The sequence below is a fragment of the Vicugna pacos genome, chromosome 31 (genome assembly GCF_048564905.1).
Source record: "Vicugna pacos chromosome 31, VicPac4, whole genome shotgun sequence".
NCBI lineage: Eukaryota > Metazoa > Chordata > Mammalia > Artiodactyla > Camelidae > Vicugna > Vicugna pacos.
Genome location: NC_133017.1, coordinates 11,316,577 through 11,341,973, shown reverse-complemented (window position 1 = coordinate 11,341,973; position 25,397 = coordinate 11,316,577). Strand labels below are relative to the sequence as shown.

The window sequence follows — 25,397 nt, the reverse complement described above, 5'->3', positions numbered from 1 at the left end:
CTGCATTCTTGTTGTCAATGTTATTACATGTATTGCTGGCATTGTTTTTTCCCCAATTTTAAAAATCGTGGTAAAGTACACATAGAATTTACTATCCTAATCACTTTTTCCTTTTTTTTAAAAAAAATTGCAGTATAGTCAGTTTACAGTGTTGCGTGAATTCTCTGTTGTGTCAATTTCTGGTGTATAGCTAATGTTAACCATTTTTAAGCCTGCAGCTCAGGAGAATTAACACTCCTATCGTAAAATCCATCGTCACCATGCCTCTCTTGAATACTTCTTCTCTTGCAAAACTGAAACATTAGCCCCTTTAAACTCTGCATTCGTCCTCCTCCCCAGCCTCTGGCAATCACCATTACATTTTCAGTCTGTATTAAGTCTGTATGACCGACTACTCTGAGTACCTCATATAGGTGGAATCATACAGTATTTGTCATTTCGTGACTGGGCTTTCATTTAGCGTAACTTCCGCAAGGTTCATCCATGTTGCAGCACAATGCAGAATCTCCTTTTTAAGGCTGAGTAGTATTCGTGTGTGTGTGTGTGTGTGTGTGTGTATACTACATTTTGCTTATCTATCACCCATCAATGGTCCCTTGGGTTGCTTCCACGTTCTAGCTATTATGAATAATGCTGTAATAAACATGGATTTACAAATACTCTTTTTTTTACAAATACTATTTTGAGAACCTGCTTTCAGTCCTTTTAAGCATATACCCAGGAGCGGAATTCCTGGATTGTACGGTAATATTTTTGAGGAACCACCATACTGTTTCCAGAGCTACTGTACCAGTTTATATTACCACCAACAGAGCACAAGGGTTCTAGTTTCCCCACATCCTTGTCAACTCTTATTGTTCTTTTACCAGTAGCCATCCAAAGGGATGTAAGATTTTACCATGTATTTTTGAAGCCATTTTAAATCCCTTTTGGATCTAGGTGGGACAGAAATGATGTTCAATTTGCTTATGTGTTTCGTTTTTTTCCCGTGGCTCTTCCCCTGCCTTCTTTCCGTCTGCAATCCAGTTTCTCCTTGCATTTCTTCATTCTTCCTTGACCTCCCCGTCCTCCGAGCTGTTAATTCTGTTTCAGGTGTAGTTGCCCTGTTTCCCCAGGTGGTCTACGACCTACACTTTTCTGAAACATTTAACATAATGATATGGTATCAAGCAGACTTGTCACAAACGCTGACTTTCGGCTTGTTGACTGTGAGAGCACACAGCACATCCTTTTTCAGAACTGCAGGAGCCTATCTGTGTGTCTGCAGCAGCCGGCAACGTTCGTGCTGTGGATCCGGCAAGGCTCGTCGCTCAGCTGCCATCCTCGAGCTCCTTCTGTTCTTGACGGGGCACCTGCCTCTGCAACGGCAGCCTTCGAGGTGACCGGTGGGCCCGGGGGCGCGGAGAGGGGCAGGTAGGACGGGCCCGGTCAGCCTGACCTGGTCCCCCTCCATCACGGGGGGGACCTCGGGTCTCAGGAGACAGTTCGGAGAGTACGCTGGATACAATGCGGTGATTGACGTGTCCCGCCTGGCAGGGTCCAGCAGGACGCCCGGAGCCCAGGCTACACGGGCGCCCTCACTGCCTCAAGGGGCCTCACCCGGCGGGCACCGCGCCCACGCTGCTTCCGCCCGCGCCGAGACCACAAATCCCAGCATGCTGCGCAGCCCCTTCCGGCCCGGCTGTCACATCCGGTCTCTCAGGCGGGTGCTCGCGTCCGCGGAGGGCGGGGCGCCCAGAGCCCCGAGCGCGCTGACGTCGACTCGCCGACGCGATACTGAGCGCCTCTGTCCGCCCTCGCTGCAGTCCGCGGCGGGAGGTCTGGGGCGGCGCTGCGGCTGCTTGGAGCCGCGGTGGTGTGAAAGCGCGAGGCCGCTGGAAAGGGCCGCCCCTTGCACGCTCCCCGTCCCTGATGGACAAAGTGTGCGCCGTGTTCGGAGGCTCCCGGGGCATCGGCAGGGCGGTGGCCCGCCTGATGGCCCAGAGAGGCTACCGACTGGCCATCGTCGCCCGGAACCTGCAGGGTGCCAGAGCCGCGGCCGGGGACCTGGGCGGTGGGTACCAACCGGGGACGCCCCGCCCCCTCGCGGCGAGTGTGGGCCGCGGCCGGTGCTGGTCCGAGGGGCGGCCGCCAACGGCCCGCCGCCAACGGCCTATCCAGAAAGCGGCCAGGTCCACCGTGTGGGACAAGGGTCGGCGCATGGCGCAGGTGCACTGTGGTCTCGCGAGGCTGCTCGGCGCGCGCGCAACTGTCCTTGCGCGATGGCGGTGTGCGCACGCGCAGGCGGCATCCGATCCGCTCCCGTGCGTGCGAAGCGCTTACGTCACCACGTTTTCCCGGTGACTCTGGCAGAGGCCGTGAGCTTGGTCCGACCAGGTTCCCTGCTGCTGCACGTGAACACCATCACCATCTGTTCCTGTTGTTAGTGACCTCGGGGCAGGGAGGACGGGACGTTTGAGGCCGCGCGCGGCTGCGCTCAGCGAGGAGGGTGGCCGGGGTACGGCTGCTGGCGGGCGCCGTAACGGAGCTCCGCCCACGTGGCCCCGAGGTGGGTGTGTGTGTGGGTGTGTGCGCGGGTGTGTGCGCGCGCGCGGCGCGGTGCGCGGGGCGCGGGGCGCGGTGGCGCCTCCGGAGGAGAGTACGCGGGTTCCAGGCCCGGGGGGCGCCCGGGGTGCTCCGTGCCGCTCGGGTGTGCTGCCTCCCGTCGCCCGGACGAGGGTGGAGACGTGGTGGCCCTGTGGGTGACCCTGGGCCGTCGCAGTGGCTGGGCCAGATGAGAACTGTCGGGTGGGTGTCAGGGGTCTGGGGCCCAGCACCGCTTCAGGTGGAAGCCAAGAGTGAGGAGGTGCTTGGGGGCCTTGAATTCCCTTGTATTACGTGGTCTAAGAGTGATTGGTTTTCACCCCAACAGTGTAACTTCTTGCATGACTTTACTGTCTCGGGGGTTTGAGGAGTTAATTTTTTTTTCTTTCTCAGGTTTATTAGGTAGAATGACTGCAGTTTGCACATATAGATTATATTGCATGTAAATAAATACAGTATACTGCATGAATTTTTTTTGCTTTACGTATATGATCATTGTTTCTAAGAACAGATTAGAGCTTTAGCTTTTTAAATTTAACATAGTTATCTAAGGAATAAAGCCAGCCACAAAATAAGAACAGAATGTGGTAATCCAATCATAAAGGACAAGCACGTGTGCTTAGATATTGGAGAGATCAGTCATCTAAGTTATAAATAGTAAGTTCATTTGTGTCTTCTTTTTTTAAGATTCCACGTGTAAGTGATATCATGTGGCTTTTTTCTTTTGAGGAGGTGATTTTAATGTTAATGTATTAGGCAAGGTTAGCCAGAAGATAAAACAAATTTTTTTTTAATTTCCATTTTAGAGTATTAAAAAAATATATTAAGTAGAGAATGTGAGTAGAGAATGTACACTTTCTTTGAAGTGTAGTTTTTTGGGTATTTAAACATTTCAAAAAAGTGGACATTAAAAAAACAGTTTTTAGTAAAACAAGTTGTTTTTTTCATGGTTTGTAGTTTTAGCATTTTGTTTTTACAGCTTCCTCCTTTGTCTCATGTCTCCTAATGGTCAGGCTTGAATAATAGTCATTATAATGTACATACCACAGTTCAGACACACAAACAAAAAAATCCTAGAGTTTATCTCAGGGCCAGGAAACCAATTCAACAAAAACCTAGCTGAGTTAGACACTAAGTTATGAAAAAAGGAGCAGAAAACCCAGAAAACCTTGACACTGGGTGGCATGGGGGTCAGTGTCAAAACTATAAATATTATTAGATGACTCATACAGAGTATTACAAACATAAAAAGGGTCCTCCCCTCACTTTTTGTTGGTTAAAACAAGTTTCAGGATTTACATTCTGTTGGATTGCTTTATTTCTTCTTGTTCCTTTCTCACCCTGGTCCAGTTTATTACACTGAGCTTGAAGTCAGGAGTCCGTACCATCATCATCATCTTTCATCTCTAGGTTCCAGATTGAACTGATCTAGTTCATAGCAGATGCTTAACAAACGTGTTTGAATAGTTTTAAAATTCAAGTTAGAACTCATTAGTACTTCGAATCTAATCTTGTGCAGGAGATCATTTGGCATTTAGCTGTGATGTCTCCAAAGAGCATGATGTCCAACGTACATTTGAAGAGATAGAGAAAACTCTAGGTCACGTTAATTTCCTGGTCAATGCAGCTGGAATTAACAGGTTGGTCACAAATTTAAGAACATGTCTAATGTCTTTATTTCCCCTCATACATCTTTGAAAGTTAACATATTAACTAGTTTTACTTCTAATTGGAAGAAAAACTTTTAAAACCTGTCTGTCAACCCGCACACTCTTTTCATTCTTTTCTTTTACATGGAGATTAGGATCAGGGTGCAGTTCGATTTTAATATCATGGTCAAGATACACATTGAGCTGCAGAACTTTTCTCGAACTCCAGAAAGCTCCCTCTGTTTCTTCCCAGTTAGTACTTCCTGTAGGCAACCAAGATTGCTGACTTCTGTCCTCATTGCTGTCACCCTGTATGTTTTCTCAGTTAATACTAATGGAATCAGAGTGGGTTTTTTTTTTTTAATAAATTTAGGGCAATATTTGGAGTGGTATAAAACTTGTTTTTCTAAGCATGACCCAGTGTGGCAGTCTCAGTTCACTGGAGCTGTTTTGGCTTTGTGGAGTGCTTTTAGCAGTTAGGGGTACTTGTGGCTCCACCTGAAGGGTTGTCCAGTCCTCCAGATGGACCCTTTCTGGCCTGTCAGTGGTGACTTCAGTGCCTCCAAGGCTGTGTTTAACACGGGTTCTCTAGGTGTCCGAGCTCACAGTAAGCACTTCCGATACTCTGCTTGCAGGGAAAAGGTCGTATGTTTCTTGATTTTTAAATTTTTTCTTTTAAATTCAAGGTTAACTTATTTTTGTTTAAAGCAGCTAAGTGCCACTGCTTTTTTTTTTTAATTTTATTTTATTTTGTGGAGGGGTGACTTTTTTTAATTTACTTTTCTAACAGAGGTATTGGGGATGGAACCCAGGACCTTGTGTATGCTGAGCACGCACTGTAGCGTGGAGCTGCACCCTCCCCCTCAAAGTCAGCTTCTTAACAAATGGAGGGTTGTGTTACCTGCTCCATCTTGAATGAACTTGGTCGTTTATGTCTTTCAGGGAGTTTGTCTATTTCATCTAAGTGGTTGAATTTATTAGCATAAGTTAGTTTGTAATACAGGATCTTCTCATTATTCACTTACTGTCTGTAGAGTCAGTGGTGATGTCACCTCTTTCTTTTTGTTGTATTTTTGTTGTTGCTTTTTTTCTGGAGAGGGAGGGTAATACTTGTTTAATGGCAGCGCTGGGACTGACCCCAGGACCCCCGTGCATGCTAGGCATGTGCTCCACCACTGAGCTGTACCCTCCCCCCTTTAGTTTGTTTTGCTTAATACCATTTTTAAGTTTTTTGCTTTTTGGGGTTTTTTTTGGCAGGGATAGCCTCTTAGTAAGGACAAACACTGAAGATATGCTGTCTCAGCTGCACACCAACCTCTTGGGCTCCATGCTGACCTGTAAAGCTGCCGTGAAGACCATGATTAAACAGCAGAGAGGGTCCATCGTGAATGTCGGTGAGTCTTCACCTGTGTGAGTTTATCATTATCTTGTGGTACCATACAGATGCTTAGTCAGCTAATGTGGAATTTATTTACTTGTGAAACTTGGGTGGGATGTGTCTTCATTATCTATGGTTAACTGGACTAATGGGTAACACAGGAGTCACCAGTCCACATCCTTCCAGTGGTTGGGCAGGTGTCATGTGAGTGACACCGCCAAGTATCAGGGAATTGACAGCACCAGTCAGGTGACACATGGCCAGAGGCGCCCAGCTTTGGTGTCCTGAGGCCGTGTGGCGGACCCATCCAGCAGGTTGCTGCTGTGCACAGATGTGGTCCAGGTTGGCCAGCTGTTTTGATTTAAGAGAAATTGAATACGCTGATTTTTATGTGAAACTGGATTTTCAAAATATGGCCAAGGAGTTGGAAGCTTGTGACAGTGGGGGCTGAAGAATGATTTCTGCAGCGGCTGCAGGGGTCACTGATAAACACAGCACCGGGGCCTGAAAGGAAGTCTTCTTGAGAGAGCAAGCTTTTCAGTTCTTCAGGATGGATGTGAGTAGCTCTTGGTCTGCAGTTCATCTGGCCCATGGGGCACACAGACCGTGGAGTATGAGCCTGTAGACCTTAACACGCAAAATTAACTGCAGTTTCACTGCAGTTTGGTGCCTGGAAGATAGCAGCGTGCTGCCTGCCTTTTAAGTGGTGATACCTTAGAAGGCCACACAAGGGGGAAGCTGCTCTGTTGAAGTCAATGACTATACTCTGTAATACAGGGGGTGTCTTTCCAAGCCAGGATATAGCATTTTCTTTTTTGAAAATGAGACTCGGAAAGAATACCTTGCTAATAAGAATTAGAGCATTTTTGACATTTACCCTTAAAAATGCAAGAGATGAGTTTTCTTGGAAAAGATGGTTGAATGAGTTGACCTTTGGCTGCTAATGTCACAGTCTGGCAATGACTTGGGGTTCTTGTAAGCTGGCAGCTGGCCTGTGTATGTCACCTGATAGCGTGGCATGTGTTTAACTCTAAAATAGTCCCTTTTTAGATACACGTGAAAAAAACCACGTCAGTCCTTTGTATACATGCAAGCTGTGAGAATCGTGCTGAAAGTAAATAAAATAGACGATTGAAAATCAAGTCGGAGAATCTCATTACAGAAGGGATTCCTTTAAACTGCTAGAAAGGTCATTGATATTTTGGAAGTTACCGCTTTGACCAGGTGGACAGTTGTGTGTGGCGTGCCCCACACTGCCCCACCAGCCTCCTGCCTGGCCATTCCTCAGGCCTGTGTTTTTCTTTCTTTTTGTGTCTCTCGTGTTTCTCTGTCCACCTGCGTTTCCTCTGCCTGACGTCTCTTTCCTCTTTGTGTGCTCCACACCTCTCTTCCTACATCATTAACTGGCTCATGACATCTAGTGTGATTAAATATTTCGTATTGGACTTGCCGACTGTAATATAAAAAGTACTCGGAATGCCTTCTCTTTCTAAAATAAAATTATTTTTGCAATGATTTGGTGAGATTCTTGATTAATTTTTATATCATAAGTATAGGTCACTTGTGGAGGAAAATAACTTCCCCAAATTCTGTTCTGCAGGAATTTATTTGCTTATAGTTGATATTTGAATTGTAACTTATTCTTTCATATTTGTATAGATGAGGCCAGCCAGGAATCTTCGTAGTAGGCGGTCCAAGTTAATACATCACTGAAGGTAGCTCAGTTGCAGTTTTACAGTTCACAGTGGGAGCTTTGCTAGTTTAGATCGATAGTAATTGGGATTCAGTAAGGTTTGTCTTCAGATGGACTAGTTCTTTCTGTGGGATTAAGCACCTCCTTATGTCTGTGTTACAGAATCATGAATCAGCTTTTGTCTGACTTTCTTTTCTGGTTTTGACCTCGTCCTACTGGAGGCCTTTATAAATATTGCAGAGTTTTCCTTGTCTTCCTCAGAGAGGGGAGTGGGTTCCTCTTACTTGCCGGAGCGGCTCTCAAGCCCCCTCCTGGCTTCGGGGTTTCGCACGCGCTTCTTTTGGATCTGTTTTCTCTGTGTGTCTGAAGCGGACTCAGACCAGAAGTCTTACTACTCAAATGGCAATGGTTAGAATTCCTCATTTTAGCATAGGACAAGGGAAAATGGTTTGTAGCTTGTTTGTTTACTGTAGATTATCTGAAAATTCGGAATCATAGCCCCATTGATTGGTTTGGATTTGCTTTCCTTTCTTTTTCTAGGAAGCATCATTGGTTGGAAAGGCAACGCTGGCCAGTCTGTGTACAGCGCCACTAAAGGAGGGTTGGTTGGATTTTCACGGGCTCTCGCTAAAGAAGTAGCCAGAAAGGAAATCAGAGTGAATGTAGTTGCTCCAGGTCAGTGACGACTTCTTGTTTCTTTTAATTTATGTACATCTCTGGCTTTATACTGTGACAGCAGACTCCTCTCGTGTCTGTGAGTACTTCAGCATCGTCAGGCACCTCTCAGAGGGTTGTGGGGCAGGGACCCAGGACCTGCACTGTCACTCCGCTCTGGAGTGGTGCAGCCCAGGACGGCGTGGCTGTGGAGGCTGTGCCCCAACTCAGGGAGGGGCTGGGACAGTGCCGGGTACCCTGCGTCTTCGCTGAACAATTTCCTGAACTAAAACCACGTGAGATGCTGCTCATTCAGAAGTCACCTCTCAGTGAATAACTCTCAGGAGCTGAATGTAAGAATTTCAGTAAGTGGGGTGGGTGGGGAGTGTTGGTAACACGTATCCAGTAGTTGAGAAAGTCCAGATTGTAGACCTTTGGAGAACTGTTTCCACTGTCACTTCCTTTCTCCTCTTCTCGGGATCTTTCATCAATTTGCTGCTCGCTGGAATACAGTACTTGTTCGTTAGTTTAGACTTCATCACTGTATCAAAGCAAAATTTTCCGAGTAATGCATCTCTTTCCTGAACCTTTTGGTTTCCGGTGCATGTAAATGGTACATTTGCACTCTACTGTAGTCTAGTAAGTGTCCAGTGGCACTGTATCTTCAAAAACAGTGTTCATACCTTAATTAAAAATACTTTATTGCTAAAAAAAAATGCTAGCCGTCACCTGAGCCTTCAGTGAGATGCAGCAGTGACGTCAAAGATCACTGATCACAGACACCGTGACCAATACAGTAATAATGAAAAAGTCACAGTGTGACCCAGAGACACAAGGGAGCGAGTGCTGTTGGGAAAATGGCGCCGGTAGACCTGCTCGGGGCAGGGCTGCCACAGACCTTCCACTTGTAAAAAACGCAGGACCAGCAAAGTGCAGCGAAGTGGGTCCGGCTGTGCTCCAGAGGGTCAGTACTGCCACAGAGGAGGGGCCACCAGAGGTCACGTAGTGTGTGTTCTCACAATGGACAAGATGCTTTTCATTGACTTCACTTTGCCCCAGGCGCTACCCGGCGTTCATGTTAGAATGTCTTCTGGAGTGACCAACCATGGAAGAGGAGGACGTTTAATGAGTTTTCAAAGGAATAGACGTCTCAATGGGAAGCTGACAGCCTCCTGTGGGGAATCTATCAGGAACACTTGTGTTCCGGTTAAACGTGTGGGAAAACCAGCCCAGCTGAGGTGCTGCTCGCCCGTGAGACAAAGCAGGTCTGACCTGGGCTCAGAACCACAGAAGTCAGAGCCCCCTGCAGAGGCAAGGGGGACGTTTTTTAAAGTGCACCTGTTCCTGCTACTGTGCTGACTGGGCGTCCACAGGACTTGAAAATCTTGAGGGATTAAATGGGACGCAAAGTCAGTGAGCTTGGTTTGTGAGTTGCAAGCAATTGGGGAGGACTGAAACGTAATGATCGAGATTACAGTTCAGGTTGCTCCAGGCTAAAGAAAGCCTCCAATAGTCATGCTAAGGCTCTTAAAATAAATTCGAATGTACAGCCTGCAGCCGGTTTGTTGGTTTTCTGATTGGTCACCTCAGTAGTTACACAAGACTGTTGCACCATGTGGCAGCCCTCTGCACCTGTGAACACACAGCATTCTGCAAATGACCGGAGTCCCGTTTTAAGTGGGACTTTCCGCAGTACACCAAGTAATCTGCAGGGCAGAGGGAGGGGCTGAGTGTGTGTGGACGTCATCCTTCAGGGCAAAGCCGTAGAACCAGCCTCCCCTGGACCCGGGTGGGAGGGAGACCTCTGCTGAAGCTCAGCTCGAAAAGGTTAAGCTGCTCCCAGGCCCAGGTTGAGAGGGGAGCAGTGTCTTACACGCAGGCTCCCTCTCTGATCTGCTGACGTTCTGCAGCTCCCGGAGTAAGTGGAACAGCGAGCTCGTGGGCCCCAGAAGACAGCGCTGGGGGTGTGCCGAGTCAGGACAGCGGCAGGTGGAGTTGCTTCAGAGTACCGACATGGAAACACATCACGTGCTCCCACATGAGACGCAGCATCTCCGTAACTGTCCTGTGGCTGTCCTGTCAGGAGGCCAGACACATGCTAACGCTGGTCAGCAACGAGCAGGTAGCCTTCCAGAGGGTACAAGCCAGCTAAGCACATGTAAAGTCAGTGCTCGTCCAGTTAGGAACAAAACGGAGGTTGGGGTGCTGCCTCGACTGTCTGGGATTCCACGATTACAAGCAGACAAAGTAGATGCCAGTTTTAAGAAAACATGGCAGTTCAGTGTTCCAGACGCAATCTCAGGTCCCAGCAGTGACATCAGAAATCACTTATCTGGAAATTAGAACCATGTACATGTTTGTAAAGTTTGCAAATAACAAACCAAAAAAAGAAAGAAAAGACCTGTCCACAGCTGACATTTAATTCTAATTTTTTTCCAAAAGTTGAGCAGGTTGATAGGCTGTTGGTTCTGGCAGGAGTTGGGCAGCACTGACCGTCCAGGGCTGTGTGATGACCCATAGCCCTGCGAGCCAGGGCCGCGCAGCACGAGGCAGGTGGGACAGGTGGCTGGCCAAGGCCAGTGACGTGGCAGGAGTAAAGACGCGGAGACTTTCCTTCCCCAAATGCATGTTTAAAGATCAAAGACACACAAGTCCAGTTCTGGTTGTACTTGTTAAAGACATACACATGTTTATATGTTTATCTAGGACTTCTTATTAAAATATTTATGATTTTTGATTTATGGAGAAGGAAGCCATTAATTGGCCTGTAAATGGTACTCAGCAGATGGCTGTCTGGGTAGAATACCAAAACGATTGCGAAAAGAATCGAGTCATGAACTGGTGGTGAGGAAAAAGTTCCTCGCCCCTTAGGTTTTACTTACGATCTTTCTTTTTAAATTCTGCACTAACTGTGGGACAGCATAACGTGGACGGGGTCTTAGCGACCCTGTGCTGCATTCATTTTCCAGCGGGCAGACCGGGACCCGGGAGACAGTGACCTGTTGAAGGTCTGCAGCTTGCTGATGGTGACACTGTTCCTAAAAGCGTTACCTTTTGATTTCCCGCCGAGCAAAGCGTGAAAATACAGCCCGTTGGATTTCTGGTATATCATGACCAGCTTTAGGTCTCTCTGTCTTTTCGCTAATACGGTCTGCCTAAAATATCTGGAATCTTCCAGTTTTATAGCTTTTACCTTAACGTTGCTTTTCGTTTGCCAAATTACTCATTGATAAAATTGCCAGGATTAGTTAAGAGGCCAGAACAAAGGTGCTAAACCCAGGTCTACGTTACCTCTCGTGAGCTGGTGTGATGGGAGGCTGGGTTACTGGATTTTTTAATAAAATGAGTGTCCTCCCGTACCCCTGCCCGTGATCATGGGACCCTTGTCCCGGCCACTGTGGTGTGGGGATGGGTCCCCTGGGGTCAGTAAGGAGGGGCTGACATCGACCCTTCACAGCACTCGGCACCAGCGTGGACCCTGGAGTTGGGGTTTCGTTTGGTACTGATGTCGAAGCAGCAGGGATCAGGGGCTGTCAGGAGTCCCGGTGGCCCCCTGCTTTCTCGTGGGCCTTCGTCCCGATGCACTGCTGAGTCCCAGAGACTCGCTGAATTCTAGCACTCCAGATCCATAACCACTTGATGAATGCCTAGGTTTAGATACATTCGTTTTTGGGGGGAAAAAAGGAAGAAAAGGAGAAAAAGATAATCCAGAAGCTGCACCATGGTCTTGCACTGCCTTCTCCGTGCGTGCTCTGTGCAGCCTGCCTGACTTCACTGTGAGCCGAGTCTGACGTGTAAAGTGTGTGGTTTGTGGTTCGGGATGGCATGTGTGTGTGTGTGTGCGCCCCTCCCTCCGGACTGCAGCAGCATGAGTAATGAAGAGTTAATTCTAGGTCACGATGGTCTAAAAGCTGGAGGGTTTAACTTAATGCAAGTGCTCCTTACTCATGAAGACTCACTCAGCAGACTTCCCGAGTGTCTCCTGCACGCGCAGGCTGGCTGCGTTCCAGAAGTACAGACCTGAATGAGGTATTTCTTCCCCAAGGAGCGAGCACAGTGAGACGGCACGTGAACAGCTAATCACACTGCCGCCTGACGAATGTAAACTAGGTACGCGTGCGAGGCCGTGGAGATGCTGGAGCAGGAAGGCTTAATTCCGTCAGCGTGAAGTCGTTGCCAAGACAGCAGGCCAAATAGTGTGAATCCAGTCTGTCCGCAAAGGGAGGTTGTGTGAGTGAGGGCGGCGTGTGTACAGCCTCTCCTGAGGGGCCTGCTCTGCAGGGCAGCGTGCGCTACAGGCAGAAGCCTGTTGCTGAGAACGTGGGCGCTCATCAGGGTGACCGTGATCATACTAACCCTGGCTACAGTATGATGTGTTACCCTGGCTCTGCCGTAAGTGTCGTATGAATGCACATCATGAAAGTCCACGTGAGATGGTAGCTTTAAATCGATTCTGTGCGTCATTTACTAACCTTATTCTCCATAGTAATTTCAACCAGATTCTTCATCACATCTTTTAATAGAGTTGAGAAACATCAGAATTAATATGTTTCTTTTCAAAGTGAGTTTCCCTGGTCACCTTCAAAAGGAGTTTCCAATTAAGGAAAAATAGTTAAAAAGCAAATCATAATAGGAACAAGAACAAGTGAAATAATAAATTAGGTATCATTTGCTGCCAAATATTATTAACTTTTTGAAGACAAATTAGTTGCTAAGCTTTAGTATCATTTATTTTTGTGTGTTAATTAAAATAGATTTTTTTGAATGACGGCCATCCTGACTGGTGTGAGGTGATCCCTCATTGCAGTTTTGATTTGCGTGTCTCTGATAATTAGTGATATTGAGCATTTTTTTCATGTGCCTGTTGGCCATCTGTTTGTCTTCACTGGTGAAATATTTGTTTAGGTTTTTTGCCCATTTTTGGATTGGGTTGTTTGTTTTTTGTTATTGAGTTTTATAAGCTGTTTGTATATTTTGGGAATTAAGCCCTTGTCAGTTGCCTTGTTTGTAAATATTTTCTCCCATTCCGTAAGTTTCTTTTCATTTTGTTTATAGTTTGCTGTGCAAAAGCTTGTAAGTTTAGTTATGTCACATGTGTATATTTTTGCTTTTATTTCTATCGCCCGGGTAGACTGCCCTAGGAAAACATTGTTGAGATGTGTGTCAGAGAATGTTATGCTTATGTTTTCTTCCAGGAGGTTTATAATGTCTTGACTTACGTTTAAGTCTTTAAGCTATTTTGAGTTTGTGTGTGGAGTGAGGGAGTGTTCTAACTTCACTGAGTCACATGCTGCCGTCCCGTTTTCCCAGCACCTCTTGCTGAAGAGACGGTCTCTTCTCCCTTGTGCATTCTTGTCTCCTTTGTTGAAGATTAATTGACTGCAAGTGTGTGGGTTTATTTCTGGACTTTCTATCCTGTTCCACTGATCTGTGTGTCTGTTTTTGTAAACCATCTATGCTGTTTTGATTACTGTAGCTCTGTAGTGTCATCTGAAGTCTGGGAGGGTTATTCCTTCAGCTTCATTCTTTTTCTTCAGTATTGCTTTGGCAATTCTAGATCTTTTGTGGTTCCATATAAATTTTAGGATTCTTTGTTCTAGTTCTGTGAAAAATGTCCTGGGTAATTTGAATAGGGATGGTGCTAAATCTGTAGATTGCTCTGGGTAGTATGGCCATTTTAACAAAATTAATTCTTCCAATCCAAGAGCATGGGATATCTTTCCATTTCTTTAAGTCATCTTTAATCTCCTTAATCAGTGATCTTTATGTAGTGCTCTGTGTATAAGTCTTTTACCTCCTTGGTTAGGTTTATTCCTAAGTATTTTATTTTTTTGGATGTGATTTTAAAAGGGATTGTGTCTTTATTTTTCTGAGCTTTCATTGTTAGTGTAAAGAAATGCCGCTGATTCTGTATGTTGCTCCTGTACCCTGCTGCCTTGCTGAATTCTTTTATCAGCTCCAGTGGTTTTTGTGTGGAGCCTTTTGGTTTTTCTATATATAGTAACATGCCATCTGCACCTAGTGACAGGTTTACCTCTTCTCATCTGGCTTGGATCCCTTTTCTTTTTCTGGTCCGACTGCTGTGGGACAACACTCAATACTACGTGGAACAGAAGTGGTGAGAGTGGCTTCCTTGTCTTGTTCCAGATTTTAGCAGGAAGGCTTACAGCCTTTCACTGTTGAGTGTCACCTGTGTTGGTCAGGGGCTGTCGCGTGCAGTGATGCTGAAATTTGGTAAAGCTTGGACTAATTCATCACTTCGTGTTTTTAATTTGATTTCTGTTGAGTTGAGGGAAGGTACACGTGAATTTGGAGAAGCTGCAGAGAGTGTTTTGGGGCAGTGAGAACTGAGGGCCCGAGCAGGGGGGGCTCCCTCTGCTGAATGTCAGGTGCAGCAAGGAGTCAGACCACACTGACACCCGTTCATCTTCGAGTCCTGGTTTTGTGGAGCTGAAGTCTGTCCCCTCCAGTCTGCTCGCTGACTCCAGCCGTAGAGCGTAGATGGCGTGTGACTGGCCAGGTCTTTGCTGGCAGGTGTCGGCAGAGCAGAGGTGGGACCCGGCGGGACGTGTCCTAGCCCAAGGGTCTCCTTCCCGCAGAGTGCTGCCTGCGAGGAAGGTCACCAGGGCCGGTTAGAAGTTGCGCCTGGGATTTGCTAACCCAGAGTCAGAGGTCTTTCTGGCATAATGGCAGGATGTTTTTACTGAAGTTTACTGAGGTTTCATTTTGTTTTGTAAGGTTAAAGAGCATCAGTGATTTTCTGCTGAGGGTTGAGAGTTAGTGGGGAAATATTTTATGCCAGTTTGGCTAGAATTGAAAAGGACCTTAAAGTAATTCTATCCTGAACTCTTTGAGAAGACAGCGTGAACGTTTAAGTGTTGAGGTTCGTGATTTACTCACTCGGCGTTGCTAACCTGTGAGGTGACTTTTCCTCCTGATGCACTTTCTGAGGCCCCTTTGGAAGTTGTGTCCAGAACCTGGGTGTCCCGAGGCCCCGTGGTCGCTCATCCAGGTGGCGGGGTTGCTGGGGCCGTGGGTGACTTCAGTGGGTGGAGTGTCACTTGTGCCCACGTGGCTCTGCGGGGCTGCTCACGGTCGCAGCATTGCTCTGCCAGCCGCTGCTCCTTCCTTTCGTCCTCCTCGCCCTCTTTCTGGTCACCTCGCTGTCCCCACGGTGAAGGGGATGAAGGCCAGTTGCTGACTTTGAAAATACAAATGGCACCGTTTTATAGCAGAGGACACGTATTGCACAGTGTAACCTCACAGGAAGCACACAGGTAGACGAGACTGGCTGTTCCAGGCCCTCGTCACAGACGGTCTGAGCTCAGTGCTGTCAGTCTTCTTTCAATTACTTTTTAGCTGAATACAAAGCTAGTAGCTCTTGTAGACAATGTGGAAACTGCAGACGAGCACAGAGAAGAGAGCAAAGCAAATGTGAGCACTTGTCTTTCCAGCATCTGTTGCTCATCACCGTTAACACTTTGGTAGGCATTTTTTCAATCATTAGCATATATTCTTTTTTTTTTTTTGCCTCCTTGTAAGAGTGGTATCATTCATTTGTAACCTACTTTGAATTCATTTATAACCTGCTTTTTTTAATATGCAAATATTGGTTGTCCCTTTTAAATGGGTCTTTCTGCAGCAGCATCCTTCATACCTGCCTGTTGTTCTGTGGTGTGGATGGGCCACGATTTATTTAACCAGCTCTTTAGGAAAGACATGCAGCTTGTTTACAGTTTTTCCCCAACAGTCAGGCTGTCACTGTCATAGGCTTCATGATGGAAAACCTATGATTTCTCACAGGCTTTTGAGAAGCTCTTTGGATTATGTCTAAGTAAAAACATAAGGCAAAGAAAACTTTAAAGATTACACAGTGTTGCGTAACCAACCAGGCCTATGCTGACCCTTACTCAGGTGTGTGTCGTGGAACTTCAATTGGAAGTGTATTTAGGTGGGTTTACAGTTTGAGCCATAAATGATTCAGTTATAACACAAGCCAATTTGAAAGCTGTATATTTGAGTTTGCACATTCAGCTTTCACATTACAGGTCGTGTCTTTTAGTTCACGTATTTTTCATGACCTTAACATTAAAATATTTTTTTCTTATTGTTAATTTCATGAGAATTAATTGTTTGCCTTCTTTTTAAAAAAGTCTAAATGATTGAGGGTTGTACGGAATACTGATTACTAAGTTAAGTATTTTATAGGTAAGTGTTCCTGTGTCTCAGACTGACCTCACAAGATTTGCTTAATAAAATCTGCAGTTCCTCTGGCATATATGTCTGTAGTGTGAATCTTTTAGAATCGGGTGCACACACCACGGCCATGTTAATATTTTAATTTTCTGTGCATGCTTGCATCAGGGTTGGATCATCCCAGGTTTTTTCTTAGACGGATATTGGAAATACAGTCAACTGCCATCTCGGCTGTGGCAGGTGGAACCAGTCTGTGTCAGAACTGTTTGTGAAGCCTGCCTTCCCTCTGCGCCGCAACCCTCCCCAGCCCCTAACAGAGGGAAGTTCATCCTTTCTGTGGTTCCTCTGTGTTTGCCTCCATGAGGGCACTCACGAGAGTGCCTTCTGTTGTAATTCGGGGTGCAAGTGAGGGTTTCCGCCGTAGGTTGTAGGTTCCTGTTTGTGCCTACCCACTTACATTGTGCTACGAGGTGGCCTGGATACTTGGGGGCCGAGTGCTTTAGTGTTCACTGAATGTTCCCTGAGCTAAATTGAGTAAAAGGTGAGGACTTGGTTACTTGATTGTGAACACAACTCTGTAATTTCCTCAACAAGGTTTATTAATAGTCTCAAATTTTCAGCAGCAAATTCTTTTTTCCTATGAAACTGAGCAATGTCATTTTCACCTACTCGAGCAAACGTTTCTCTTTCAGGGTTTGTGCACACGGATATGACGAAAGACTTGAAAGAAGAACACTTAAAGAAAAGCATCCCTCTCGGGAGGTTTGGAGAACCCGAGGACGTGGCCCGAGCGGTCGTGTTCCTTCTGGAGTCTCCGTACGTCACCGGGCACGTGCTGGTGGTGGACGGGGGGCTCCAGCTCGCCATGTAGCTGATGCCCACCAGGCGGAGTCGGGCGCACTCTGCTTGGCTGTGATCAGACAGTCACGCCTTCGTCTGCTGATCAGACCTGCTGACCCCCGCGTGCTGATGTCCAGCTTTACACGAGCAGTCTGCGAGAACAGAGCGTGGCGTTGTGCGTTCTGACTGACGGCACCTTACAGGCTGCAGCGGCTTTAGTGTGCTGTCGCCCCTTGGTGTCCGCGGGAACCCCAGGTCTTCAGATGTTCCCCTCCCTCGTATAAAATGGCATACATGGTATTTGCATATGACCTACGTATACCTTAAATCATCTTTAGATTACGTATAATATCTAACACCACGTAAATGCTGAGTAATTGACATACAGTGTAAATGCTGTGTAACTAGTTGCCGTTTGGAATGTTCTGAACTTTCTAATATTTTCTATCCATGGTTGGTTGAATTCCTGAATGTGGAGCTCCTGGATTTGGAGGGCCAACTGTACAGACAGTTTTCAAGTGATATAAACGGGTAGTATCTTAATTTATATATTTTGTCACAAATCTGGAAAAATTATATAGTCTAATTGTCATTAGTTATTTCATTGTATTGGGCTGAATCCTCTAGAAGTTAACCTTGTGGGCTATTGCCAAAGAGTAAAAGTAATTTACAGGGAAAAAAATTAAATTTAAAAATGAGTGGGAGGGTATAGCTCAGTGGTAGAGCACGTGCTTAGCATGCACGAGGTCCTGAGTTCAATCCCTAGTACTTCCACTAAAAATAAAAAGTAATTTACAGGGCATTGGTTAGTTGTCAATATGTTAGCAACCCTGCTAATGTTAAACACTATTGGGGTTAGGGAGGGTACAGCTCAGTGGTAGAGCGTGTGCTCAGCATGCATGAGGTCCTAGGTTTGATCCCCAGTACCTCCACTAAAAAAAATTGTATTCATTTCACACGTGCCTTGGATAAGCAGTTGTTACACAGGTTGAAGAAAACAGATACAGACTTGAGTGTAGAGCCTTGTTTCTCTGAGTGGGATTACTCCTCGTCTGAGCTGCGGGGCACAGTAATCTGTAAATACCAGTGTGGTCCAGTTGACCCATCCTGGAGGAGTTCTCCAGGATGGTGAGCAGGACTAACCCTGGATGGTCTGATACTGGTGCAGGTCTGAGCCGCACAGATCTCATCGACCTGGAAAGTAGAAGAGGTGTCCTCTGTGTTTTTAAGTCCACAAAATGCTCAGTTTAGCAGGTTACTTAAAAACAGCATTAAGAAGTCATGATACTTGTTGGAAAATTAGAGTGTTTTGCATTAACAAACATCATAATGATTCTTAGCAGAAATTTTAGAAAAATACTTAATTACTTATGAACAATCGTAAATGACTTAATAAAATATGCACTACCAGTGAATTAAATGTCTTTAAAGGTAAGTCATTAGTCTTAAAGTATTTGGCTGAGATTCGAGATAAAGACACAAACTGAATGAAAATATCAGACATCTTTTGCGTTCATTGAACTCTTGTGGGGAAGAGCGTGATAATTTTAAATGTCACTGGAGTCAGGTTGATTTTTATTATCTATCATTTTTAAGTGTTTTAGAAATTTACTGCATTTTAAAAAGTAATCTTTTCATAGTTTTATTGGAGCTGAACATTATTTCTTGTAAACTGATTTACTTTTACACTGAAAGTGCAAAAGTATGAACTGGATATATTAAATGCAGAGTAATAAAAATAAAAAATAGTAAAGTCTGTGTTCTAAATGAGGATTCTTAAAAAATTATTTTAAATTTATCTTTGAAATAGTTGTCTTTACTTGGAGAAGTCTGTTGAGGACGTGAGAATGCCAGGGAACTGTGAGTTAGTATCATCAATCAGATTGTCTGCCGAGTGCAGACACGGTAACACACAGAATGTGCGGCGTGGGGGTGGGGGGTGGCAGTTGGGGTAGCGGTGAGCCTGGGAGCTCCTGCTGAGCCAGAGGTTGGAGGTCGTGCAGACAGAGGAGCCGTGTCCCTGGCATTGCCTCCCTGCATGCCTTCATCCTGGCCCCTTCCTTTTTCCGACATCAGGGGTCAGGAAGGCAGTGGGGTGTTCTGCTGAGATGGAGGTTACAGATTTGAGCCTTCAGTGTGTGTATTTACACGTTAAGACATGGCCCTTTGTAGCCGGCCCGGCCCTTCGCTGGGCCCACGTCACACTTGTGGGCTACGGCGCCGCCCGTCCCCTGCAGGGAGGTCTCCACCCTCCCACTGGCCCCTGAGGACTGGGCACCACACGCTGTCATCCACTTGCTGACATCCACTGTGTCATCCACAGCTGCCTTTGATCATTTTCAGAGATTCTAGAACTTCAGTGAATTAGCAACACTCACCCTCAGCTGTTATCTGACTCTCATGAGCCAACAATCCACCTGTATGTACTGAGTACCCTTTGGAAAATGGTTTATGGTTAAAAGCCAATGTGTTAACATTTTTGCATGGACGTTTTTAAAATTTGTGCTTCTTTACATACTTTTTTCATATTCAGTTTATAAGAGGGTTTTAAACTGCTTTCTCAGAAAATTGTATGTTATAGATATGGGGGCAATAATTTGTGCAAAGATGATTTAATGTAAATTCTTCTGTTATCTAGAATAAAGGGAGATGACTGGGTATTCAAGAGTTATGCCTTACTGTGCTGAAACAGTTTTCTAAGCTTTTAAAATGGAAATATATGTAAGTTGAAAAGTCGAATGTCTGCCCTCACTTGACAAACATACTTAAAGTATTTAATAATTTTTAAGTTTCTTTATTGTAATTGTATCTTTCAACTACATGGTTAGCTCCTGAGGGTAGAAGCCACTTTAGGTACTTAAGTCACTCTGTAAATGTTGGCTGAACACCTGCTAAGTCTCTTACACGTCTTTTGATGCCTCCGCCTTCCTGCTCATCTCAGAGCATGGTGGTCGCTCCCGAAATGCACTGATAAATCCTATGGACGTGTTGATTCAGCGTCACTGGTCCTTACTTGTGCTGTCGTGGGGGGTGAGTATCGAAATATGTCTGTTCTCTCAGCCCATATCCTGGAATATCCTTTTTTTTTTAACATTTTTTATTGATTTATAATCATTTTACAATGTGTCAAATTCCAGTGTTCAGCACAATTTTTCAAAAAAATATGGAACGCTTCACGAATTTGCGTGTCATCTTTGTGCAGGGGCCATGCTAATCTTCTCTTTATCGTTCCAATTTTAGTATATGTGCTGCCGAAGTGAGCACTGGAATATTCTTTTTTGATCAGATCCCTGTGACTCACATTTTTGGCCATTTACCTATGACTTTGAGGCTTGCTTTCAATGTATAACTGAACTTGAAATGCAAAGCCAAGCAACTGTTTTCTCTTAGGCAACGTGACTAACTGAGTAATTACCACCAATTTCATTTGGAATCCTTGGACTAACAATCCAAATGGGGGCGATATCAGTCAGTATCGCCTGGAGAATTTTTTTTTCCAAAAATTTTAAACACCTGCCAGGAGCCCTGTCCCTGGAAATTGTTATGGGCGGGGCAGGGTGAAAACAGGTGGAGATGCTTCTAGGAAAAGCTTTCAGTGATTCAGAGTTCATTACTTCTTTAAATAAGAATCTACTCGTACCTACTGGGTACCAGACACAGCTGGTCACGGGAGGTACGGTGGTGGGAAAAAGGAACCCTGGTTCCCTGGAGCCCACAGACCAGTTGGGGTGGGGTCTTGGGCAGCAGACCTTAAAACATCACCAAATGGAAAGTCACAGCTGAGGCGAACCCAGCAAGAGAGAGCAGCTCTTGTTACCGTTGAACCTCGTGCTGGGGGATTTGGCCTCTTCAGGGAGGTCAGGAGTGGCTTCTCGGAGGGGGTGTTGCACCAGAAGGGGAGCCTTCACTCAGCCGGAACTGCGGTACAGTAATGGGGGGGGGGCGGGCAGCCTGGTGAATTAGGCTTGAGGGGGTGTTACCTGGAGGGCAGAGCAGAGGGGAGGGGTGTGCTGTGAGCCTGGGTCTTTGTGGGCCACAGGAGTGTTTCAAGGACGAGGGAGACGCGAGGCATTTTGAAAAGATGGTTCTGGCTCCCGTGTGGGGAGAGGTCAGGGCGGGGCGCGTGCAGGAGGACCTCCCTCGCGGGTAGCCCAGCGAGAGGCGCGGAAGGCCGAGTCCAGGGTGGAGGGAAGAGAAACGGCGGTAGACGGTCGGAAGGGAGACTGAGAAGGTGGAGTCAGCGGTGCGTGCTCGCGGGTTGGATGCAGCGAACAGGTGCGTGTGATTCACGCCGCCGTGGCGGTGCGTGCTCAGAGGGTGTCGGGGAGGGAGCGGGGAGGTCGTGAGAGCAGGTTTAAACCGGCTGAGGTCGAGCCCTGGAGACACCCAAGAAGAGACCTTCAGTGAAGAGGAGCCGAGTGAGGAAGGAGGTGCAGTCTGGGCAGGGGGAGCGCGGAAACGCCAGGTAAGGGGTGACGCGCGTGCCGGGCGGAGGTTTCAGAGGGAGGGGCTGATGAGGACGATTGCGGAGCCCCGTGCGCGCTGCTGCGGGCAGTGCGTTCTCAGGGAGGGGACGAGGGGCCGGCGTCTCCTGGCTGCCTGCCGGGAGGAAGGGCCTGGGGCGGGCCTGGCGGCGTCCGAGCGCCGGCGGGAGGCAGGAGGGCCGGTCCGGGCGCCGCGGGAGCCGCCTTTGCTGCAGGAAGGGGTCCTGGCCCTCAGCGCTGCCGGACGCTGCGAGTCACGGGGTGCCCGTGTCCCTGGGCGCACTGGTGACGGGGAGATCTTGGGTCACTTACCCCAGTGATTTTTGTGAATTGGCAGGGGGTTGGGGTAAGCAAAAGGCAAAACCTGTGGGAGAAAAATTAAATTGGGGTCTTCACGTTACACACACACATACATTCGGGGTGGAAAAGTGACTTAAATGTCAAAGCACTCAGTGGAAAATACAGTTGACCCTTGAACACTGGGGGAGGGGGTCAACCCACGTAAGCCTGCGTCCCCCGTTCCTCCGAATCTGCGGCTTTAACCAACCGTGGGCCGCGTGGAGTGACCTGTGCACTGTTCGCTGCTGAAACGCGCGTGTGTACGCGGGCCTGCGGGGTTCAAAGCCGCGCTGTTCACCGGCCGACTATCTAGAAGTGGACGTTGTTCAAACTCTGGGATGTGCATTCTTAAACGTAAAAAGAAAGTATGGGTTAAACTGTTAAAACCAACACCTGTTTCCCAGAAAACACCTTAAAAATAGCAAAAAGGCTGATTACAAACAGGTTTATGCAGCATAGATAACTAACAGTATCAAGAGTGTGTAATGAATATTAAGTCAGTAATAACGCCGTAGGAAAATGGGCAAAGGTACAGAACAGGCGTTTTACAGCCGAGGAAAAACACAGCCAACGTATGTGGGACGTATGTTCAAACTAATGAGGGGTGTGCAAATCAGGACCACCATGAGGCTCCATCTGACATTCGAGTGGCACGAACTGCCGAGTCTGGTCATTCCCAGGGGGTCGGGGTGGGGGGACAGAGCAGGGCCTCTCAAGCTTTAAGGAGAACCACGTAAAGACCTTTCACAGCTGTGGCTTGTCCTGGAGGCGATGTGGAGGGGCCTGGGGTGCCGCATGGCTAACGGGTTGCTGTTTGATGCTCCTGGTGTGCGGACCACAATCTCAGTTGCAAGGTTGTGAAGGATGCTGGTCAACAGGGTCTCTTACTTGTGGCGTTGCTGCCGGGAGTATAGATCGGTACATGGCTGGGAAAATGGGTAGACAACGTGTAAAGCTGAGCACACGTGTTCTCTGCAACCTGCTAACCCAAGTCAGGTCTGGCTGCTGTGCCAGGAGACGTGTATGTAGCAGAACCTTCCTTCCTTGTTTATTTAGATGTTTTTAAGCAAGTTTTGTGGTTTCAGCATACACATCTTTCATCTATTAATTTTATTCTTATGTATTTTGTGGTTTTTTTTTTAAAGATGTAATAGATACTCGTATGTATTGAAAGGCCACTACAGTAAGTTAACATCCATCACCATGCAGTTACACAATTTTTCCCTTGTGATGAGAACTTTGAAAGCTGCTAAACAAGTAGATATTAAAACATGCAGTGCAGGATTAACGGCAGTCACCGCGCTGTACATCACACCCCAGATCTTCCGCATCTGGTGACTGTAAGTTGGTACCTATTGAGCACTTTCACCAGCTCACCGCCACACCCTACTCTTGCCTCTGGCACCAACCGATCTGCTCTCTGGAGCAATGAGCTGGGGCTTTTTTTTTTTTTTTTAAAGGGTTCAACAATGCCTGACTTTCATTCTTTTGGTCTGAGAGCTTGTATCAGAAAAATAGATATTAAACCAAGGAAAACAACTGAAGATTTGTGGGCCTCTTGGGCTTTAAAAAGGAAAAAAAAAGGTGGCGACTTATTTGCTCAGATACAGCAAGCTTGTGGTCCTGTGTCTTAAAGATTTTAAGAATGTTTCTTCAGGTAGGAGGAAAAGGAAGACATTCACTACCCCCTTCCAGAATTCAAACAGTGCAGGAGACAGTCTTCACACCCAGGTAGACGGTTTCCAGGTGACTGAAGTGAATATAGAAGGGAGATGTTCTAAACACAGCCTGGTCTCTCAGCAGAGCTCGTGCACTGAAACCATGTGATTACATTTTGAAAGAAAATGCACAAAACCAAACAGAAATCTTGAGATTTTTCGTTTGAAGATAAATCTTAATGCTGTTAAATTCAAAAATATGCTCATTTAATACCAATTCTACTATCTAAAAGACACATTGCAAACATATAAATATCTATTATCTCCACGTGTCAGAGCCCATTCATTCCATGGTTTGGAAATGAGAATAGATTCCCCTTACACTGTAAGTCAGCAGGTGTTTCTTTACAGTTATACTTCAGCAAAATTCATACAAAATAGTAATTAACTGTGATCTTTGCTTGTTAACTCACAAGGAAACACCTTCAAAACTGCATTTTGTTGAAGTTTCTGTACTAAAATGTAGAAAAACTGAGCTACACAAATATTGGAAAGTTAAAAATTCCTTTTTTCCTTTTTTTATTCAGTTTTATTCAGTAGAATTGTTACAATCTGACTGCGCATATACAATATATTGCATGTAAATACATATACACAATATACTGAGGTGGGAAGCCCCATGAAAAAGACAGCAGGACCCCCAGGCAGGGCCATTATCCTCCTGCCAGCACCATTTGGTTCCCTGGCCCAGCGCCATTATGTCACTTTTTAAACTCTGAGACTGCTTACTTCTAGGAAAGTGGAACTTACCCCTAAGATTCTATTGGTTCCCTGAGCTAACTCCTGATTGGTCTATTTATAGTGCTTTATTTGCATGGAGCTCCCTCCTGATTGGTCCATTTCCCTCACTCCTGATTGGTCCATTTCCTTCACTTCTGATTGGCCTAGTTCCCTCACTCCTGATTGGTCAATTTCTACAAAGTTTGTTCCTTATTGTCAACTTTTGTTATTACTTATTTGCATATGATGTTGCAAAGGGTAAACTGGCAGCCTATAAAAGCCTGTGTGAACCTACAGACGGGGTCCAGAGCTCAGAGTGTTAATACCTCTGGGCCCGCTGGCGTAGTAAACCTGACTTCTCCAGCTCTCCTAGTGCTGCTTGGTCTCTCGGCCGGATCCAGGTTGCTGTCACAACTGAGCTGTAACACTGAGCTGTCACACACTTTTCTGCAACAATACTACACATATTTTAAGTTTACATATATGTAGTGTTCATTGTTTCTAAGAACGTTTAGAGCTTTAGCTTTTTAAACTTATGTAGTTATCAAAGGAATAAAGCCAACCACAAAACAAGAATTAATTTGAAAAGATACATACACCCCGCTATTAACAGCAGTATTACTTACAATTGCCAAGCTATGGAAGCATCCTAGGTGCACATCAACAGATGAACAGATAAAGAATTTGCAGCATACGTATTTAGTGAAATACAACTCACCCATAAGAAAGAAGTGTATTTTGCCTTTTGTGGCCCTTCATTCACTTTTTTTTTTCACTTCAAAAACTAGAAAAAAAATTCCTTTTTTTTTTTTTATTCCTGGTACCACAAGCACAATTTATAGGGCAATGTACCTGATGTAATGAAAGGACAAAGCTATACCAGGTAAACAACCACAGGAGTGTACCTCTAATTGACGCTACATTGCGTCAATCCATAGCTTCACTTTTTGCAGACTGTGGCTGTGACACAGTGACAGTCCTGAACAAGAAGGGAGTCCTGTTTAAGCTGCAGTAAGTCTTCTGACTGTGGATCATTACTCCTCCTGTGGCAGGTTTTTACAGTTCCTCTAATGCACTGGGGACGAAGCAACCTGCAGCTTTCCTGACAACTGCTTGCTTGCTTTCCTGCTAAGAGCTGTAGCC

General features: G+C 46.1%; 1 protein-coding gene and 1 non-coding gene across 3 annotated transcripts; one reads left to right on the top strand and one right to left on the bottom strand.

Moving 5' to 3' along the window:
- The first annotated feature begins 1,744 nt into the window (after nt 1–1,744).
- On the top strand, nt 1,745–19,732 carry CBR4 (carbonyl reductase 4). Of its 2 annotated transcripts, XM_031692589.2 has the most exons (5): nt 1,752–2,053; nt 4,103–4,223; nt 5,490–5,626; nt 7,844–7,978; nt 16,846–19,653. In XM_031692589.2, the coding sequence occupies exons 1-5, from the start codon at nt 1,912–1,914 to the stop codon at nt 17,022–17,024; spliced, it is 714 nt and encodes a 237-aa protein (XP_031548449.1). In that variant the 5' UTR covers nt 1,752–1,911; the 3' UTR covers nt 17,025–19,653. The 2 variants fall into 2 exon arrangements, with proteins under 2 accessions (XP_072808797.1, XP_031548449.1); XM_072952696.1 differs by lacking the exon at nt 7,844–7,978 and having other exon boundaries at nt 1,745–2,053; nt 16,846–19,732.
- A 418-nt stretch (nt 19,733–20,150) lies between these two features.
- LOC116286159 (U6 spliceosomal RNA) lies at nt 20,151–20,257 on the bottom strand. The gene has a single exon (XR_004195921.1). It is a non-coding gene; the product is annotated as a U6 spliceosomal RNA (small nuclear RNA).
- Between the last annotated feature and the right edge of the window lie 5,140 nt (nt 20,258–25,397).

Bases quoted from the DNA above. Each gene is read 5' to 3' on its own strand.
- CBR4 (XM_031692589.2), top strand. From the start codon at position 1,912: ATGGACAAAGTGTGCGCCGTGTTCGGAGGCTCCCGGGGCATCGGCAGG. The intron at 4,224-5,489 runs GTTGGTCACAAA...TTTTTTTGGCAG, and splicing joins AATGCAGCTGGAATTAACAG to GGATAGCCTCTTAGTAAGGA. The intron at 7,979-16,845 runs GTCAGTGACGAC...TTTCTCTTTCAG, and splicing joins AGTGAATGTAGTTGCTCCAG to GGTTTGTGCACACGGATATG.